The 20,477-nt window shown below is 48.1% G+C and overlaps 1 protein-coding gene, 1 long non-coding RNA gene and 1 pseudogene across 4 annotated transcripts; 2 read left to right on the plus strand and 1 right to left on the minus strand.

Moving 5' to 3' along the window:
- The first annotated feature begins 276 nt into the window (after positions 1-276).
- Positions 277-818, plus strand: LOC136500928 (uncharacterized). Its single transcript, XR_010770131.1, has 3 exons — positions 277-329; positions 399-617; positions 701-818. It is a non-coding gene; the product is annotated as an uncharacterized lncRNA (long non-coding RNA).
- Positions 819-11,498: 10,680 nt separating this feature from the next.
- On the plus strand, positions 11,499-13,081 carry LOC136501045 (endoglucanase 19-like; annotated as a pseudogene).
- A 1,469-nt stretch (positions 13,082-14,550) lies between these two features.
- Positions 14,551-18,462, minus strand: LOC136500344 (heterogeneous nuclear ribonucleoprotein Q-like). Of its 3 annotated transcripts, XM_066495680.1 has the most exons (10): positions 18,338-18,399; positions 18,156-18,173; positions 17,557-18,003; positions 17,338-17,451; positions 17,083-17,223; positions 16,822-17,001; positions 15,688-15,892; positions 15,207-15,370; positions 15,035-15,120; positions 14,551-14,938 (listed from the first exon to the last, which is right to left on the minus strand). In XM_066495680.1, exons 3-10 carry the CDS (start codon positions 17,980-17,982, stop codon positions 14,830-14,832), a joined length of 1,425 nt encoding a protein of 474 aa, XP_066351777.1. In that variant the 5' UTR covers positions 17,983-18,003; positions 18,156-18,173; positions 18,338-18,399; the 3' UTR covers positions 14,551-14,829. The 3 variants fall into 3 exon arrangements, with proteins under 3 accessions (XP_066351777.1, XP_066351778.1, XP_066351775.1); XM_066495681.1 differs by lacking the exon at positions 18,156-18,173 and having other exon boundaries at positions 16,822-16,995; positions 18,338-18,462; XM_066495678.1 differs by lacking the exon at positions 18,156-18,173 and having other exon boundaries at positions 18,338-18,462.
- Positions 18,463-20,477: the final 2,015 nt, after the last annotated feature.

Here is a 20,477-nt window from a genome sequence, read left to right on the forward strand (position 1 = left end):
TTCTTTATTTGTTTAAGTATGGTACTAATATATTATTGGAATCTCATTGTGTAGGACCATGAGAGGTGCTTTTTCTTTCAGTGGATCGATGGTGCAGAAAAGTTTGATCCTAGGTACCTCTTTTTCGACGATTGGTTTAGAGGGAGACATCCACGTGAGCACTTCAAGCGGTGGGTTCCACCCCCCCTAACCCTCCGGCAATGACGGCTAAGGAGAAGCACCTAGCCGCCATTAGACGACTCAAGGAACCTCCTCTGTGCGATTGCGGAGATTGAGCTGTGATAAACCCTGAGAATACGTTGGAGTTTGTGTGTCCAAACAAGCATGAAGTAAGTGCAAAGTGTATGTGTTAAAATCTTGAGCTATATGTGTTTATGTACTAATGTCTCATTATTTAGGTGTATTCAATGGCGAAGTGTCGTTTCAAGGAGTGGTTGTATGGTCCTAAGAACCAATGGCCGGAAGAACCGCGGAGGGTTAAGGAAAAGAAGAAAGAACGGGTAATCTACAAAGCACCTCCTGTCATGTGCGAATGTGGTGTAAAATCCAACTATGGCCTAGTCCCTTCGGAGCTTGGAATAGGTCATTATTGTGGCCATATGATTGAGTATGATGAGGTTCGTTATATTTCTGGTAAACATGAAATCGTATTTTGTTTGTTTTCCTAATACATATATGATATAATATTTGTTTTGAACAGAGCACTAGGAAATGCAGTTGGGAATATTATGATGGTCAAGCTAAGTTCTTAGATGAACTGAAGAAGAGGCAAGTAATTGCACGGAAGAGGGGATATGGACCTGACTACATCAACCTATTCGTTAAACATCACAAAGAAAAGATGTGTGAGTTTGCTAGACAGTGCGGTATTTGTAACCCGATCGATGTTGGGCTTAACAAATGGGGATTGGAGAGGCGGACGACGTTAGAGGAGGAAAGGGCAAGGAATGAGGCAAGGGAGGAGACAAGAGTACAGATGCAGGTCTTGGACGAGCATGTTGCTACATTATGTGCCAGTGAGTGCTTGAAAACCTTTTTTTGTTGCCTGGTTTTAAATGTAATATTATCGAGTTACTAACTGATTGCATTTTATACATCAAGGGATTCGTTGCAGCGAGGAACATGCTGCAGAGGTGGCTCGTGCAAGATATGAGGAGAAGAAGTTAGATGCCCATAGATCACGAGCTGGTCGCACCGTTCAATCACTGATTGTGCTGTGTGATGATGGAGACGAGGATGAGGACGACACTGGCAGACTGAGTGAGCTCATTGCTTTAGCAGAGGTGGGCATACAGGCGCAGGAGGCTAAGGATGACACAGGCAGACTAAGCGAGCTCATCTCTCTAGTAGAGGCGGGCATTCAGGCGCAGGAGGCTGACGACGACACTGGCAGACTGAGCGAGCTCATCGCTCTAGCAGAGGCGGGCTTACAGGCAGAGGAGGATGATGACGCGTTCTTCACTCAGGCCACAGCAGCCGCAGACGAAGCGGAGGCCGCTTACTACAAGCGACAGGTAGGTGAGAGCAACGCAGTTGAGCCTAGCCACAGCAACAGGGTTGTAGTAGAGGACTGGTACTCGGATGATGAGTTGCTTACTCAGTAAGTTTCAGATTGAGGATTTGGAAGTGCATTTGCCCCTTTGTCTACTGTCGGCACTTAGTTATACTATTAATATGTTGTGTAATGTGACATAGTATCGAACTTTTCATTATGTGGTTGTTTTCATTATCAATGGTCTTAATATTCCGCTTAATGATACAGACTTATTTCCATTTGAACACGTGCTGCAAAAAACAGTTAACGACATATGACATTATAGAAATCAACACACGAAACATATTAAATGGCATGTGACTACAGGTACCGAACCTGGGTACATAGTTTTCTTTGACTAAACCTAACATGCCTTAGGTAATTAAACCATGCCTTCGGTAATTAAACCTAACATGCCTTAGATAATTAAACCTGGGATTCTCCACAAGAAAAACATAAAGTCATCCTAGTAGTGTGGCCACATAGCAAATTGTGTTGCACCTTCTCCATAGTAGCCTCCCGTTGTTGGTGGTGGTGGTGGCGGGGGTGATGGGGGAGACCCCTTTTTCTTGTGGTTAGGGCAGGTGCAATATAGATCATTGCAGAGTGCCTCCTATGAATCGGCACCATTGTTGTTGTCGTCCTGTTCGTCGTACTTGTAACCGCTGCTAACTTCCCTTTGTAGATCGAAGATACGGTCTTATAGGTAGTAGATGTACTCCGCATGTGGATACATAGGTCGAGGATCGACCCACCTACTGAACCCACAGTTTTCTTCGGTCAAGGAAGACTACAAAAAGTATGTCGTGTAAGTGATATACAAGACAAACATATTGAAGAAACAAATAGTAAAAGAAATTACCCATGCTCGCGGGCATTTGAAGAAACGACGACCTCCATCTATTCCCTTGGTGAACATCTGCACTAGGCAGTCCTCACCATGCATGCATTTTGGCCACTCTTCTTTCCTTTCATCGTATCCTGTCAGTGGTGCCTCTTTGGTGAAATCACTTTTGCTCTCAACTGGGAACCTCTCATAAAGAGCTTCCTCAAAGAAATCGGGACCAAGAGGACCCTCCCACCCCCAGGTAGTTTTCTTCCCCTTTCCTCTCCCTCTGGACGACCCTCCAGACATTGGTACTACAACGAAAGCAAATGCTGAGGAGTGTTCTTCTTCCTTATTGTTTGTGTGAATGAGAGGGAGTGAGTGGTTATTTTTAGGTCGAGAGGAGGAATGGAGGCCTGTCAATGTGCCATGTCAGCGATCCGTGTGCTGCTTTACCTCAGCCCTTGGATCAAACAGTCATAAGATGGATGGTGGAGATAGAGTTTAGTTGTGCTTCCTTGCATGTTGTCCTTGCAGCTGAGAGGTCTATATCAGTGATGTGATAATTCGATGATGTCCGTGTATCTGAAAAGTCTATGTTTATTCTGTGAAAAGCATAGATTCTCTGAAATGCATAGATTCTTGTACACAGCGTATGTACAAATATTCCTGGATTATAAACGTAATAAATTTATAGTTAATCTGTGTACTACATTTGTGCCTTTGTACAAGTATAGTATGATTAAAGATTCACGCAAAAAATTCGCAAGATACGGTCTTATATTAGAAGCATCCACAGTTACAAACAGAGACATCAATATATATTCTAAACATTTAATCATCCAACAAGCATAATGCAACCACAACGAATATCACAACTAACATAATATGTCATGCAAAGTACAAATAGTCCACAATGTCCATACAGTCCTGAATAATTAAAGATAAGTAAATACAATAGTTCATAGTAACATCTACCATGTCCCTCACTGTCTCCTACTCTTGCCCCTACCCTTGTGACCCAGAGCGCTGGTGCCTAGAGTGTAAGGGTCATAGGGACGGCGTCGCCTAGTGCCTAGAGACGGTGTAGGATGAGTCGATGGAGCGTCACGGAGCTAAGAGGGCCCAAGCTCACCGTGCCTCTTGTCCATGTCATCGTCGTCGTCGGCCTCCTCGTCCTCCTCCGCGTCCCCTGTAGCTGCTTGACTAGAGGAACCCAAGGCTCCTCTTCCTATGGAAGGATCATACACGTCATGCGTCGTGTTTGTCCTGCAACCACAATGACCAGCCGCACGGCGTAGACGATGTGACAGCCTCTGTTGTACAAAACAATGTTAAGTGAAAGAATATAATGTATTAATGATTTGTTTGAAAGAATATTTGTAATCTTACATCTAGGAAGCCAAGTATGTAGTCATCATTGACTCTAGGCCGAACGCGCTCGATCTCTTCAACTGAGCTTCTCAGTGTATTGCCCTGCAACAATGTTTTCAATAATAAGACTTCTGAACATATATCATTTAGTTTTGTTTTCTTTTGTACAAGAATGTAACTTATTACAAGGGTTATACAGCTCGAAGGTTGCAATAACTACAATAGATAACTCCTAACGTTGGTCCAAGAACACCTAATGTATTGTTATGTAACTAAACGTAACAAAATAAGTCGATTGGCTTACCACTCTGTCCAAGATCGGTCCTGCCTCCACCTGCCTTCCTGCACGAGTGGACCGGTCGTACGTCGTGTCCTCATCATCGGAGGACTCGATGTCGGCGTAGTCAGCTTCGGTCCACTGTAGTCTGAGCCTGCACCTTGTCGAACGCTGGTACCAAGCTTGGTACCGCCTAAACTCACGGTTCGTGTGCAGCTCGTTGTTGTCGTCCAGGTTGTCGTGCATCTCCTCCCATTCCTCAATGTAGGACTGGTGGTGCCTCTCCCAGTCAAAAATCTTCTTGTTCCTCTGACGATCCAACCTGCACGTATGTCATCATTACATTAATCTACGTACGTGGCACCATATTATAAGAAATGGACCATCATCATGACTCATTTGAAATATCAAAACACTTACTTGTGTAAGTCAACGCCAGTCGAGAACAGAGGCATAGGCCAAAGCTGTCTCACTCCAAATTGGCGTGCAACCCTATCTGGCAGGTGGTACTCGATAGCATAGAAGCAGATTAGAGGGCACCTCATCCTATAGAAGTAGTCATCGGCCCCACATACGGTGCTCAGCTGAAAAAGTAGTGCGTCCTCTCCACCATACGGCTCCCACTCTACCTGCATCATGTTCAAATAAGATGTTAGATGGTATACTAATCCTTTTAATAGGTGCATGGAAAATAAAATTTACTTACACTAGACGCCGTTAGCGAATCTAGCTCGTTCATGTACTGAATGTACGCCCGGTCTATCCTCATGTGCGAAACCCTGACCTGGTCCCAAAGGTACGCCCACGTCGGCTGGCGACTTGGAGGCTGACCTTGGAACCACTCACGACGAGCCAGTATCTCTAGACGACCAACTGGAAAACGAGCCCACATCCATAGCTGTAACAGGTACACGCATCCACCAAGTGATGGGTTCGCCGTAGACCGACGACACCCCTCGCATAGCTGCCGGTATAGAAAACACAAGACTGCAGAGCCCCAGCTGTACTGACCCGCCTGGTCCCAGTTACTGAGGCAGTGGATCCACATCCAGGACGCATTGTCACCCGTCGTGTCGGGAAAGAGAACGCAAGCAAAAAGGTGTAGGATCCACGCCCGGCAGTAGTACCCAACCGTCTCCTCATCTGCCTCCTCGGGGCACTGTGCGAACTCTGTACGTAGCCATGAGATGGGAACTCCAGAAGTGCGAGCCCCTTGCTCGCCAAGCTCACGCCCAAGGAAGGCCTCCACTCGTGCTCTCCATCCCTCTGACCTGCACTGCCCGGTGACTGGGTTCCCATGAATCCTTAGGCCTAGCATCTTCTGACAGTCCTGAAGCGAGACTATCATCTCCCCGAAAGGTAGGTGGAAGCTGTGAGTCTCCAGCCGCCACCTATATTTAAGACCAAGGAAGATTACTTGTCAAAAAGTCAATCGCATTAACAAATGGCCATGAATGGAGGCAATGATTCACTTTAATACCTGTCTACCAACGCAGTTATCGCCGCTGAGTTGAACTTGGGCAACCCACGACGAACCTGAAAGGAGATGACATCCAGGCCAGCTCTTTGCAGGAAAGGAGTGTACCTATCGTTGTACCGAATGTCCAAGAACCCACTGTGGGTCCTAGAACGAAGGTGCGGAAGGTCCTACATCGAATATAACATAGTCACATGTTACTTCACAAACACATGTACGAATAAAACTTATAGATTATTACCTGCCCCAGCGCAACAAGACGTCCTCTGTGGGTCTCCTCGTACGTCGGGTCGAGCAGGTGGAATTGCTCCATCCTACAAAAAAAGTGAATGAATTAGAATTGCAATGTACAATGAAACATGAACTTATAACTGTATAGATAATTGACACAAATACAAGCATAAATTGAGACATGCATAATTAAATATATGATACGACAAAATATAAAATAATACTATAAACCAATAGTCCTACCTCACTAATCTGCCAATGGCAACTTCGCACTTGCCTCACTCGTACTGCTCGGGATCAGTAACAAATGGAGTTCCTCTCCCACGCCTAGTTCTTCCGGGTATCTGATCCATAACCATCCTATGCCTCGTCCTCTGCCTTGATCCACGCTTGTTCCAACGGTAAGTTGGATCCGCAATGTACTTCGGCCCATCATAAGGAGGCCACTCTCCAGGGTCCCGGAAAGGCATGAAGCGAGGGCTCCATGTGTTCACAAGCGTGTTGACACTGAACTCATGAGGTATCATCCTCTCGATATTATAGTTGCAATGTCTAGCTGCTGCCACCAAATGCGAACATACAAAGTGGTATTGCCTTGGTTTACCACAAGTGCACTTGAAATCTTGGAGGACAACCACATGTATCCTCGACTCTCGGACCTCGCTGTCGGACGTTGTACCGCCCCTATGCTCGACCTGATAAGTCCCTATGGCGTGGTCAAAGCATGCAACCTCATGTGTGCCAGCCCTTTCTCTTGCCTTCTCTAGGTGTGCCTTTGGTTTCGGAGCCCATATCTCTCCATCACTCCTCAACTGCAATGCATGGGCGTGTCTATCGTTGAACCAGGCAACAAGCTTATAGAAGGTGAATTGAACAATTGCATTCATGGGCATACCATGTATCTCCAATAGCAACTTATTGAATGACTCTGCCATGTTGCTGCACTGAAACTCGTACCTCCAGCCACCGTCGTCATGGGCTCTCGTCCATTTCTCCAAATCCCTCATCAAACCTATGAGACATTGTCTACCTTCTGCATTTGATGCGGTTCTGACCTGCTCCAACTTTTCCCTAAAGTACTTGTCCTCAAGCTGTCGAGCAGCCTCCTGCAACAGATCAAAGTTTTTCTTGACACTGTCCTTTCGTAGTAGATTCTCGGCAAAGTGTCGAGTACACCAACGATGGTGCAAAGGTGCATACCCCTCTAACTGCTCTCGCACGGCATTAAGTATGCCCTGATGCCTATCAGATATGACGCCAACCTCCCTGCCAGGGCCAACCACATGTATCCGGACTAGCCTCAAGAACCATCCCCAACTGTCATTGTTCTCCTTCTCAACCAAAGCAAATGCCAAAGGAACCAACTTGTTGTTCGCGTCATAGGATATGGCTATAAGAAGTGTGCCCTGGTATTTGCCAATCAAGAACGTACCATCAATGGAGAAGACGGGACGACAGTACCTAAAGGCCTCGACACACTGAGGAAAGCACCAGAAGGCATGGAAAAATATCTGCCTCCCATCCTTCCATGCATTAGGTTTTGGGATGTACTCATAATGCATGCCTAGATTCACCGCTTTGATTGCATTGAAAAGAACTAGCAGCTGCTCATACCCATCCTCCCAGTCCCCATATATCATGCTCCACGCTCGCTGCTTAGCCCTCCATGCTTTACCATAAGTTATCACATATCCTCCATACAACGCCTCAACGGTCCTGATAATTGTTCTCACCTTCATGTTGGGTTCTCCCTGCAAAATTCCCATCAACCGTTTGGCAATGAGGGTAGATGTCAACTGTCGATGCCTCAGTGTTAGCTCATGGTCAGCACAATTGTGTGGCCCAACTACTTTTGTGATCTTCCATTTTCCGATCACCTGTTGCTTCCTTGCACAAACCCTCCATGGGCAGCGTTCCTTGTCACACACAACTGTGTAACGGCGCTCCACATATGAATGCAATACCCTGTAAGGCCTCTTTCGTATCACTGTAAAAGCCTACAACCACCTCTTCCAAGCAAGGAGGTCATTGAACACCCTCCCCTCCTCAATTACCATGTTAGGACCGGCCTCAGGAGCTTCTAGGAGCTCATCATCATGTCCTTTTGCAAATGCCAGATCAGAATGAGCAAGATCACTAAACTCATGAACTCTAGGATCATGGCGGTCGGGAAAGATACGTCTCATCATCTCAACATCACTCTCCGTCAGCTCTCTAACAGGACGATCATCATCAGAATCAAGAGCCCTAGCCATCTCATATGGCTTCGAATCATTCATAATTTCAACATTATTGGAGCCACAAAATCCATCTGAAAAGTGCACTTGCGCAGCAACATGGGGCACATCAATATTCTCAGGAATGTCTCCTGCAACGTCATTACAGAAATAGGAAAGAATGAAAGAAATAGATGTAAGGAACGGGATAAGCTCCCAAAAACCATGCGGTTAAGACACTTACTCGGATGATTCTGTGTCAAAGGGATCTCATAAGGAGGATCTGCCACGAAAATATGAGTATGACAACCATCTCCAAATAACGCATTGGGGGCAGATTGAGCATCAGGAACCGTAGGCGCAATCTGCACATGCAGGTAAGGTACCAGAACGGGAGGGTCGATGTGTGAACAACCACGTCCAAACATTGCAGCTGGCTCTTCATAGCCGATCTCACATAGTTGTCCCACTAATCCGCACAACCAATTGAGATCATTCGCCTGAAGATGTTCGGAGGACAACCTAGGTGCAGTACACCATCAACTGTAATGTCATCATCTCCAAAGCAATGCAGCTCCTCCCGAGCCCTTGCAACCATATCACTAAATGAAGGCCTATCATTGAATAGCACAGGCACGCTTTGCATGTCAAGAAACTCAACATATCCATAACGATCGCTTTCAACCGTGCCTCCATGATATATGGTCACTAGGTTGTCCATCTATTTAAAAAACGTAACGAAACACATGTCCTTTAGTCCAAATTAGACGATAGATAGTACCTAACAAGTACTTTCTAACTACAAACTAAGTAATCATGATAATAACTACGTATATATTTATAGTGTACTCACTAAATAGCAAAATCATATGTAGTTAACTACAAATATAACTACATATCTAAGTAGCTATCTAACTATATTTATTTATCAATGTATCTATGTTTCTATCTATCTACATATATATATATAACTAAATCAACTAACAAAGTCATCACAATATAACTAGTCAATAACATACACCAACTAAATAGGTACATTGCATATTCATATTTTTTACCTTTCCGGATCGACGGACGATGGGCGTAGGTCAAGGCGAATATCCGTGACTGCGGTGGCGCGGCCAACGATAGAGGTGGCGCGCGGCGGTCGCGGGGTGGCCGGCGCTCCGCGCTGCGAGACCAGCTCGACGGCCGCGGGAGGCGGGGCGAGGCGATGGGCGTCGGTGGACGTCGGCAAGGCGGGGCGAGGCCGGCGGTGGAAGGGGCAAGGCAGGGCGAGGCCGAGGCCGCCGGTGGAGACAAAGGCTAGGACGACGGTGGAGGGCGTGGCGGCTCGGCGCTGCAGCCAACCAACGGCCAACAGCGCGAGGGCACGGCGGCGCGGTGCGGGCTCGGGCGAGGGAGCGGAGGCAGCGGCGCGGCGCGGGCTCGGCCGCGGGAGCAGCAGCGGCTCGGGCAGGCGGAGCTGCAGCGGCTCGGATGGGCCCGGCGCGGCGGGCAGGCGCGCGCGGCGCGGCCTCGGGCGGGCGCGCGCGGCGCGGGCGGTGGCTCGGCGTGGCGCGCGCGCGCGGGGCGGGCGCGAGCGGGCGCGGGCGACGTCGGGCGCGAGCGGGCGGCCGGACGCGGGCGGGCGCGGGTGTTGGGCGCGGCAGCGGCGGCGGCGGCGGGGGCTGGCTAGGGCAAGGAGATGGGCAAGAAGGCCGGCCGAGGGCCGAGGGTAGATATTTAGGGCCGAGCTCGGCGCCAGAGTGAATGGCGCCGAGCTCGGCGCCGAGCCCCTTACAGGCCGTTTGCCCGTGGCCAGGACCTCGGCGCCAGTCACCGTGGCGCCGAGCCAAGGGTCCATTTCTGGAATTCTTTCCGTCAGGGGTTTATTTGAGAGAAACTTTCGAAAAAAGGGCCAAATAGTAAAAAATTCAGGTCCAGGTGCAGCCACGCCACAGTAAAACTGCATGCATGGAGCTGCCTGCTTTTGCTTTGGTTCCCTGCCTGCATGCTGCTTCGAATTGAAAACTGCACGCTGCTGCTCGTCCTGGGCCACGTTTAGTTCCTTGCAAAGTAGGCGCCGACTGAATTCTGGATCACTGTAGCGCACTGTAACGTTTTGTTTTTATTTGGTAATAATTGTCCAATCATTGACTAATTAGGCTCAAAACGTTTGTCTCGTAAAGTACAACCAAACTGTGCAATTAATTTTTGATTTTGTCAACATTTAGTACTCCATGCATGTACCACAAATTTAATGTAACGGGGAATATTCTTTTTGCATAGTGTTAAAGTTTGGAATTGAGGGTAACTAAACAGGCCCCTGGACACATTGCTCGGAGCATGCACCCGGCGATTAGTTGGCTGCAGCACCGCCAGCCAGGCTCAATTGAGGGGCGATTGGTTGCTTGCATCTCTGTCTTGCTGCCTTCGCGTGCAAGAATTGGCGCTCAGCCTGCCTCCCTCCCGGCAAACGAAACTGGTTCTCGTTTCTGCAGAGCCCGGCTCACGCGCTGCTGGCCCGTGAGAGCCTGTCTCCCGAGAGCGAGGCAGCCAGTACGCAAAATGACCGATTAGGCTTAGGCCTTTGTTACTGGGGTGAAATTTAGGAATTTGGTTATTGTAGCACTTTCGTTTTTATTTGGCAATTAATAAGGTTCAAAACGTTCTGTGCAATTAGTTTTTTTCGTTTACATTTAATGCTACATGCACGTATCGCAAGATTCGATGTGATGACTACTGTAGCACTTTTTGGAAAAACTTTTTGAAACTAAACAAGCCTTAATAAATTTGTCTCGTGGATTACTAAGGACTTCTTTTATTGTTATTATCCAAACACTCAATGTGATACCCCTATTTAACACCTGATGTGACATCCTTAAACTTTATCCTGGATTCAAACGATAGCACGAAGAGCAAATATTCTCTCTTTAGTTGATGTTTTATTTCCTACATTTTGCACTACTATGATTTTTCTTTCCTTTGAAAAGGAACTCAACATCCCTTCGTTACTAGCACTATGAAATGATAAAAAAAAAAGAACACTATGAAATGATTCCTTTTCTTGGAATACATTTCTTCAAAATTTTCTTTAAGACCCCTGGATCAAACCTGCCCTACCGGTTGAAAATAGAGCCAGAGGCATTTGGGAACGAGCAAAAAGCTGGGCCGCGTTTAGTTAAACAAAGTTGACGTCGTCGGAATCACTGTAGCATATCGTAGCATTTCGTTTGTATTTGGTAATAATTGTCCAATCGTTGACTGATTAGGCTCAAAACGTTCGTCTCACAGAGTACAACTAAACTGTGCAATTAATTTTTGATTTCGTCAACATTTAGTACTCTATATATGTACTGTAAGTTTGATGTAACGGGGAATCTTCTTTTTATGTAGTGCCGAAGTTTGGATTTGGGGTAACTAAACAAGGCCAGGTCCTTTGGTCAACAAACCGGGTCTACTCCAGCTTGGGCATGGGACCCTGCCGCCAGCCTTCGCCCTTCTGGCTGCTGCTTTTCGACTGTCACTCCCCCTCCCCACTCTGCTCCAGAGACCCGACTGTCACTAGCCAGCCATCAGCCATGGAGCAGCCCCGGAGCAGGCTGCTCAGCTTGTGCGCCGTCCTGCTGCTGCTCCTCCTCGCCCCGGGCCTCGCCGCGGCCTTCAACTACGCCGACGCGCTCGCCAAGTCCATCATCTACTTCGAGGGCCAGCGCTCCGGCAAGCTGCCGCCTGGCAACCGCATGCCCTGGCGCGGCGACTCCGGCCTCACCGACGGCGACCAGCACAACGTAATGCCAAATGCTCCTACCTCCTCCTCGTCTCTCTCGCTCGCATTGTCCACGCACGCACGACTGACGACCTCGATAATCCGGCCGGCGTGCACTGCAGGTGGATCTGGTGGGCGGGTACTACGACGCCGGCGACAACATGAAGTTCGGCCTGCCAATGGCGTTCACCACCACGATGCTAGCATGGAGCGTGGCGGACTTCGGCAAGTACATGGGCTCCGACCTCCCGCACGCCCGCGCCGCCGTGCGCTGGGGCGCCGACTACCTCCTCAAGGCCGTCACCTCCACCCCGGGGACGCTCTACGTCCAGGTGGGCGACCCGGGTCAGGACCACAAGTGCTGGGAGCGGCCGGAGGACATGGACACGCCGCGGGCCGTGTACGCCGTCACCGCGTCCACCCCTGGCACCGACGTGGCCGCCGAGACGGCCGCGGCGCTAGCCGCCTCCGCCGTCGCGTTCCGCAGCGCCGACCCGGGGTACGCGGCGAGCCTGCTCCGCGCTGCCGTGGTGGCGTTCGAGCTCGCGGACCGCCACCGGGGGTCATACAGCGAGGGGGCGCTCGGCGCCGCGGTTTGTCCATTCTACTGCTCCTACTCCGGGTACGAGGACGAGCTTCTGTGGGCGGCCGCGTGGCTGCACCGCGCGTCCGGGAACGCGACGTTTCGTGGCGTACGTGCGCGCCAACGGCGCCCAGGACGGCGCCGGGAACGACGACTACAGCTTCAGCTGGGACGACAAGCGCATCGGCACCAAGGTGCTGCTGGCGAGGGCCGTCCTCCGGCGGGACCGGAGGCGGAACGTCCCCGGGCTGCAGCTGTACAAGGCGCACTCCGACGGCTACATCTGCTCGCTGGTGCCGGGCGCCAGCGGGTTCCAGGCCGGGCAGTACACGCCGGGCGGGCTCATCTACAGGGAAGGCGACAGCAACATGCAGTACGTGACGACGACGACGTTCCTGCTGCTGGCGTACGCCAAGTACCTCCGCTCCGCCGGCGCCACCGCGGCCTGCGGCGGCGGCGAGGTGGCGCTGGCGAAGCGGCAGGTGGACTACATCCTGGGGAAGAACCCGGCGGGCACGTCGTTCATGGTGGGGTTCGGGGACCGGTACCCGCGCCGGCTGCACCACCGCGGCGCGTCGTTGCCGTCGGTGCGCGCCCACCCGGCGCGGATCGGCTGCGACCAGGGGTTCGCGTACCTGCACTCGGCGGCGCCCGACGCCAACCTGCTGGTGGGCGCCGTCGTGGGTGGCCCCGACGCGCACGACGGGTTCGTCGACGACCGCGATAGCTACGGCCAGACCGAGCCCGCCACCTACATCAACGCGCCGCTCGTCGGCGTGCTCGCCTACTTCGCCGGCACCTCCAAGTATTGACGCGGATGCTGCTGCTGTTTGCCAGGCGTCGTATGGTACGAGTCGAATCGTCGTGTCCGTGTCCGTGTCCTAGTCTAGTTGTGTTGTGTGACAGTGTGGGAGCGCCGGGGCAAAAGGCTTGGCCGATGAGAGCTCCCCCGTCAGTCGTGCCGGGTCTGGGTCTGGGTGTACGTGTATTTCGCCGGGTACTAGTGGGGCGGATTTGGGGATGGACCTGCGCTCGTACGTATTTATTTCATTGTACTATTTATCACGTTGCACGGACCGAGCTTCGATGGTCTTTGCACGACGATATGGCGTCAAGTGTCAACTCCCTGTTGGGTTACTAGACTTGGTTCATCTCTACGTAGTTCTGTACTCAGCATATCCAAACTTTTAGGGTCCCTTTAGAACTTTGGATAATTGGATCTCATGCTCCAGAGTTTAGCCACTAAACTTCTAAACAACTCATAAGGTTCCAAACAGATGATATAAAGTGATATCTAAAGTTTAGTCAGTGTCAAAAAAAATTTATTAATTCATTAGACCACGGAGGTGGCCTAAAATGGTTTAAAGATAATTACTAACTTTATTAAGGCTCGTTTGGAACGTAGGAATTCTATAGGAATTTCACAGGATTCAGTTTATTTTTTACAGGAAAAACGCAGGAACGGAAAAAAAAAATCTCAGATTCCAAAGGGGGCTAAGTGAGTTACCGCAGAATCCGAATAGGACCTTAGTCATCATATCCAAATCATCCAACCTACAAAACCTTTGAAAAAAATTGAGTGTGCTCGTTGAATTTACTTGGAATTTTTTTTTTGTAAAAACAACTTTCTAAGTATAAAACAGCTACCGGTTGTTCCGTGGAACTCATCCTTTATCAACAAGAGGTGTTCAATCATGAAAACAACCTTTGAAATTTGCAACTGTGCTAGCGGAATTTATTCGAAATAGAAAATAAAAACAACTTTCTGAGTAGTGTCCTGTGGAACTCATCCTTTGTCAACAAGAGGCCGTTCAATCATACAAACCAGAATTCAGAAACAAGTTAGCTTCACCTCCAGTTCACACACACACAAAAAAAATCAAACAGTTGCACCAAGATAAAAGAAGACAGTGGCTATGTTGATCCGATCACTATACTGAAGCGACCCCGGAGCAAAGTGTTCGATTTTTTTAATAAGATGGATTCCAGATATATGCTCGGTAGCATTACCGTTTTTTAAGAGTTTAAAACAGGGGCTGGTGGAGTCCTGGCGTCCACGCGCCACTTTTGGCTTCAATTTGTTCTGTTCGGTGCATTTGTCCTGTTAACTAATCACACAAACCCAAACCCAAACCCAGAATTCAGAAACAGAAGCTAGCTTCAACTCTAGTTTCATGTTATTGCACCAAGATGCAGGACATTGGCTCATCTCGGCATAAATTATCTCCTGTGAAATAAGGGCCAACAACACTCAAGACTCAACCCATAGAAGACAGCAAAATAATCACTCTAAGCCAACAAAGCTTCATTGTCCACAGGTACTTCGTTCGTCAGTTCACTACTACAGGTGCCAGAAGGCAGGAAGCAATACAAGGCTATCACAGAGTTTCAAGCCACATGCGCTGCATGATAAAATGAAGTTACCGAAGAAACAGACGGTACAAGCATCGTGCCATTGCAGACCTTATACTGGAACAAGAACACAGGCTCCTATCTCACCTCATAATAAGTTAGCACATGCTTCACACAGGTGATGGGAGTAGATCACACAAGGGCAAAGCTAGTAAGGGCGATATCGCCGGCTGTGCCCTTCGCCGCCTCTGCCACTGTCTCTTCGGTCGCCACCCCTCCGCGGTGGGGGCGGAGGCGGCATTCCACCAGGTTGTTGCCTGTCAACAGAAGAACATGCTGTCACAAACTGCAAATATGTGCTTAGACAGACATTGAGCTTCGATGGGTGTTGTGTTGTAGACAAATGGTCTTACAGGACATATCCAAGGCGACCATCGGGAAGCACCATTGGCACCATCCTCATTCCTGCTGGTGCTGGTCCTCTGCCATAAATCATTGGCTGCCAAAAGTACTATGTTAATAAAGCAAAATAACACATTGCAGTATTGCGAACATGTGATTGTCTGAATGATTAGGTTGGATCACCTGGTTGTATGCAGGACCACCACCACCATAAGCACCATACGGATCTCCCATGTAGCTACCACCATAGGGAGGAAGAGGATAATTAGGGCCTCCTCCAGACCTGTGTGAATGATCAGGTTTCTTATCTGCCAAAGGTTTGGCCATGGATACTTCCAGGACTTGACCTGCATTTAGTAAGCCCAAGGTTACATCTAAGAAGGATCTATTCATGATGCAGTAAGCAATTCTAGCAACACTCCTATACCAATAAATAAACCTCAGGATCTAAATAATAAACTCATGTCACACAATTGTACTGCAAGCTGAGAGGTGCCTAAGTAATCAGTATCGACACCAATAGAAAGTTAGAAACTGACATGATTTTGAAGTTATTCAACTATGTATAATTTCTGATTATTTTGGTCAAAAACTAATTCTGATTGTGCTAGTATTACAACTCTAATTCCACAGAATACTGGATGATAAAGGGAGGGAAGTGTACCATCAATTTCATATTTTTCACTTCCTTTAACTGCCTTCAGGGCGCTTGATCTCTCAGCAAAGTGAACAAAGCCAAAATCCCTCTTATGCCCAGCCTTGGCAGGAGGCAGAACGATTTTTATGACCTCTCCATGTTTGTCAAACAGATCCTTGATCATCTCTTTAGAAACATTCTCAGGTAGGTTCTTCACATATATAGTCTTCACCTGTGAAATTGAAGCAAATATTAAAATCCACAGCCAAAAGGAAAGGACTGAGTGTAAATTTCTGCATATGAAAAATTACAAGCCAAAATTGTTCTAAACAAACAGGACACACATCTAATCTAATTAAAGTATACAGCTAGCACATGTTGAACCAATGGCAAGTCAATCAGTACATTAACTTGTAAGTCTACACAATCAACAATAATTTTTGCACAATGATTTCTTGAGAATTCACATGAAGCACTCAATTCGTAATTCATTTATATACTTATGTATTTTCGGCATACATTATGAAAAGAATGCTTAAAATGCTGAATAAACATTCTAGCTCTTGCATGGTACTGGACTTCACATGCAACCAGATGAGGGTTTTTCTTTAGACTAGAATATCTATTCTTCAATATATCCCAATCAATATAAAATGTAAGACTCTAAGATTCATAAGTCTGACAATACAGAAACATATTACCACTAAACACAGAGAACTTCCAAGATAAACTGCCTGGTTGACCCAAGGCACAACATACAACCTATAGCTATCTAAGCAGTCTCAAAGGAGGTTATGCACTACAAATCATGCCCACATAGCATTAACACTATAAACTCAGGCCTGATAAAAGGCACTAAACCTTTTATCGAACTATCCAAGTGAGAAATGACTAATCAACAAATACAACCATTAAGCCCCAAATACTTGATACTTCTTTTGTTTTCCATTTTCCAGTGGCCACATCTACATCTGGTTCCTAACAGATTATGACAGCAGAAAAGGGAAACAGAAATTCATTGACATCCAAATTGCCCAATTCATCTAGAACGATAGGCAGACTTGCATAAGCCTAACATTGCAAAACCAAAAGGCCTAATAAAACTTGAAATATAACAATACATATAGAATTTGAAATTTTCTTTTTAGCCCAAATGTCTACCTGAGCAGCTGCAGATGAAGGATCTGTTGAACCCTTAGGTTCAGCCCAACTAACAGTCAATTGGCTCCCATCAACCTTGAAGCTTCGTGATGAAAGCTTCTGCCTGGCATATTCTGCGCAGGCGTGGTTATAATACTCAACAAAGAGGAAGCCACGGTTACGGTTCGGGTCATGCTGATCCTGTGCAACAGCATCTCACTATTAGTGGATCTAGAACTCATGCTGTACAGACAAAGACAAGCATAAAACCGCAAAGCACACCTTAAACATCTCAATGTTGACAACACCTGGCCCCTTCCCCTTGATAATGTTGGTCAGCTCCTCCTCGCTCAGCCCCTTGGGCACATTCCCAATAAACAGCCTGTGCTTTGCCTGCGACACAGAGCACCGCAAAGTCCTCCCCTGCAGCACCAAAAACCACCCGATATAAACGCATTGCGCAGAACACATGACAGAATGCAGAAACTCATGTTATGCAGAACAATTGGCAGCTCGGAGGGCTGTGCTAGTAGCTACCTTGTACTCCCTGTCTTGAATATCCTCGATGGCACGCTGCGCCGCGTCCTTGTCGGTGAAGGTGACAAAGGCGAACCCCTTGCTCTCGTTGGCGTCCTTTTTGGTCAACCTCACCTGCCATTCGATTCGCCGCACAGAGACGCACATTACAACTCCATGCATGTAACAAGCTGACGGTAAGAAACAAGAGGATCGATTCGTGTGACGCGTGAAACTGACCTCGTAGATTTCTCCCAACGGCTCGCACATCTCACGGAGGTCGTCCTCCGTGGTGTCGCGGGGCAGGCCGCCAATGAAGACCTGGGAGCCATGGGGCGGCAGGGCGAGCAGTTCGTCCCACTTGCTCCTCTCCTCCTCGTCCTCGGGCCCGCTACCCTCGGCGGCGTCGGTCCCCTTGCCCGTCTCGTCCCCGCCTTTTCCGCTTCCGCCTCCTCCTGCCGGCTCCGGCTCCATCCCGGCGTCGTCGTCCCCGCGGCCGTCGCCGTCGCCGTGGCGCTCGTCATTGTCGTCGTCCTCCTCGGGCTCCTCCGAGTCGTCCCGGCTGCCGCGGCGGCGGTACCCGCCGTCGTCGTCGTCCATGCCGTCGTCGTCCCCCTCCAAGTCCACCTGCTCCTCCGGCTCCTCCGACGGCTGCCGATCCGACATCGCCGCCGACAAACCCTAACCCTAGACCAGGCAAAACAAAAAATAATCCCCAAAAAATCAGCACCAAAATCCACGGGAAGAAAATACACACGGGAACTCGCGTCGGGCGGACGGAATCGCTGCGGATCTGGCGGCGGGGGGTCGGGGAACCGGGGCTCGTGATCGTTCGTTACCTTTGCGCCGGAAAAAACCTACGCGCGGCATGATTGATTGATCGATTGAAACAGGAGCAAGCAGTAGTAGTAGTATATAGAGATTAGTACTAGTAGTAGTAGCAGTGGAGCGATTCGATTCAGTTGCAGCAGCAGCAGAACGAATTGGAGGGAGATCGAGGGGGAGGAGGCGGGGAGCTTACTGGAGTGTGGAGGTGGTGTGGGTTGGGGAATTTGGCTTGCGGGCTTTTGGGGGCTGCCTCCGCCACCGGGTGCAGCCCGCCGGCCTCGCGGGGAGGCTTTTATAGCGGCCGGTGGAGGGTCCCTGTGGACACCGCTGCTCCTTGCTCTGTCGCCGTTCGATTCGGATCCCCGCAACGGAGGGAGGGAAGGAGGACTCTATCACGCTGTAACATCAACTTTGTTTTTGTTGCGCTAAAAAAGCATGACAAGTTAGTTGTTGTTGTACTTTTTGTCATGTGTTTTTGTTCCTCAAAATAGGAATTTATATGATTGTGTTTCTGTGATTATGTGCCTTGTTTTTTCAGCTTGGAATGATTTTTTGGCACCTTTGCAATCTTATTTTTCTCATTTTGTGCGTTTTCATCACAAGCATAACATGACCAGAGGTCCAGAGCGAGTGAATTTCAGGGCTAGTTTAGTAGAACCCCACCTCCTGATTCTTAAACTTTCACTCCTTCATTTCCTGATAGAGTGATTTTAGTGGAGGAGTATGCTGGGGAGCAGTTGGGAAGTGATTGAACTGGGAGCAATGTACAACAGAGTTTTTTCACTCCCATCTCTTAGGGTAATGGAAAAGTGATTCTTGTTAGCTCCTCGGTTGTTGCATTTAACTGTTTTGTAGAGATCCACAGATCCACTTCGATAAGCTGTGAGCAAAGCTGTACCAAACATGCCCTTCATGCTGTTATGAACGACGTATAGGAATATGAAGTAAAGAATCAAGCCACAGAGGAGACACACGATTTAACGTGGAAAACCCCTCCGATGTGAAGAGGAAAAATCATGGGCACCAGCCAGCAACAATCTCACTATCTCAAGAGTTTTGGGTTACACGCCTATGGCGGCTTACAAGAGAATCAAGTCTCCGGCCCAAGCCTCCGGCGACGGGCCTCCGCTTCGCTCCGTCAGAAGCCCGGCCTATATCCTGGAGTGAATTTGGAACAACTCCAACACATGCTCATTGGAGTCTTTTGGAACTTTTGTGTACATTTTTCGAGTTCTTGTAGTCATGCCATGTTGATATATCCTAGGAATATTACCACTAGTCAGATAAATCGGATCCTTCAACTTAGAAAAAGCTGCACAAACAAGCTTCTTTTTTTCAACTCTAAAACGTCATATTTCTAGACCATGTTTGGTAGGGTTTGTTTGTAACCGGCTTCGCTCAAGAAGTTACGTTTACGTGCCTTCACTGTTTGTAGTAAAAAATAGTATCTTCCCTCTTACACTTATCGCGTACAACCATCCATTTCTTAAGCAACAAGACTTCACTTCAAAAACAAAAACATCGGAGTCCAATACCAAACAGGGCTTTACTTGAACAGAGATGATAACATGTAGGGCATTAGGTCTCTCTTTCTTCTACATGATCTCCAAGACGGGATGAAATGGCAAAACTATGTGACGTTAAGGCATGATCTCAACGAGCAAAGATTTCGTGTGATTTGAATAGAGGGAGCATCATGTGCATTGTTTTGGCGTTCATTCAATTATGGCGGGGCTGTGGACCGTAGAGGTTGAATACTTGAATTGAACTAAAAAATTGTTCGAGTTCCGGAAAAATAAAAGAGATGAGGTCCAAGTAGAATTCACGTGCTGACGTGCCAATGGATGTCAGTTGGTCGTTGTTACTTCCCCTCAAAAAAATGTTGGTCGTTGTTACTTGAAATGGGCCCAAATTTTTTTTAGTATGTGTGTTTGTTAGCTCAAAATATTTGTTTGCCACTTTTTGCAATCTAATTTTTCTCATCTTGTGTGTTTCATTACAAGCATAACATGTCCAAAGGTCAGCGAGTGCATTTTAGGGCTAGTTTCATAGAACACCACCTTCTAGTTCTTGAACTTCACTTTTTGATTCTCTGATGGACTGATTCTGGTGGATAAGTAGGTTGGGGAGCAGCCGAGAAGTGATCTGATGACGATTAAACAAACAGTAGTGGAGAGCGGGGTTTTTTTAGCAGTCCTGCTAATTAGCAAATGACCAGTGGTTTGGAAACCAGCGATCGATTCTACCTCTCTTTCAACTTTCCATTTTTAGAAAAAATATTTTCACAACTTTCCTTTTCTAGAAAGTTACAGAGTGAGCCAGCAGCAGATTCT

This window comes from Miscanthus floridulus, chromosome 13 (genome assembly GCF_019320115.1).
Source record: "Miscanthus floridulus cultivar M001 chromosome 13, ASM1932011v1, whole genome shotgun sequence".
In the NCBI taxonomy this organism is placed as follows: Eukaryota; Viridiplantae; Streptophyta; class Magnoliopsida; order Poales; family Poaceae; genus Miscanthus; species Miscanthus floridulus.

Bases quoted from the DNA above. Each gene is read 5' to 3' on its own strand.
- LOC136500344 (XM_066495678.1), bottom strand. From the start codon at position 17,982: ATGTCGGATCGGCAGCCGTCGGAGGAGCCGGAGGAGCAGGTGGACTTG. The intron at 17,224-17,337 runs GTAGCTACTAGC...TTGGTGCTGCAG, and splicing joins TTCAAGACAGGGAGTACAAG to GGGAGGACTTTGCGGTGCTC. The intron at 17,002-17,082 runs GTGTGCTTTGCG...GCTGTTGCACAG, and splicing joins TCAACATTGAGATGTTTAAG to GATCAGCATGACCCGAACCG.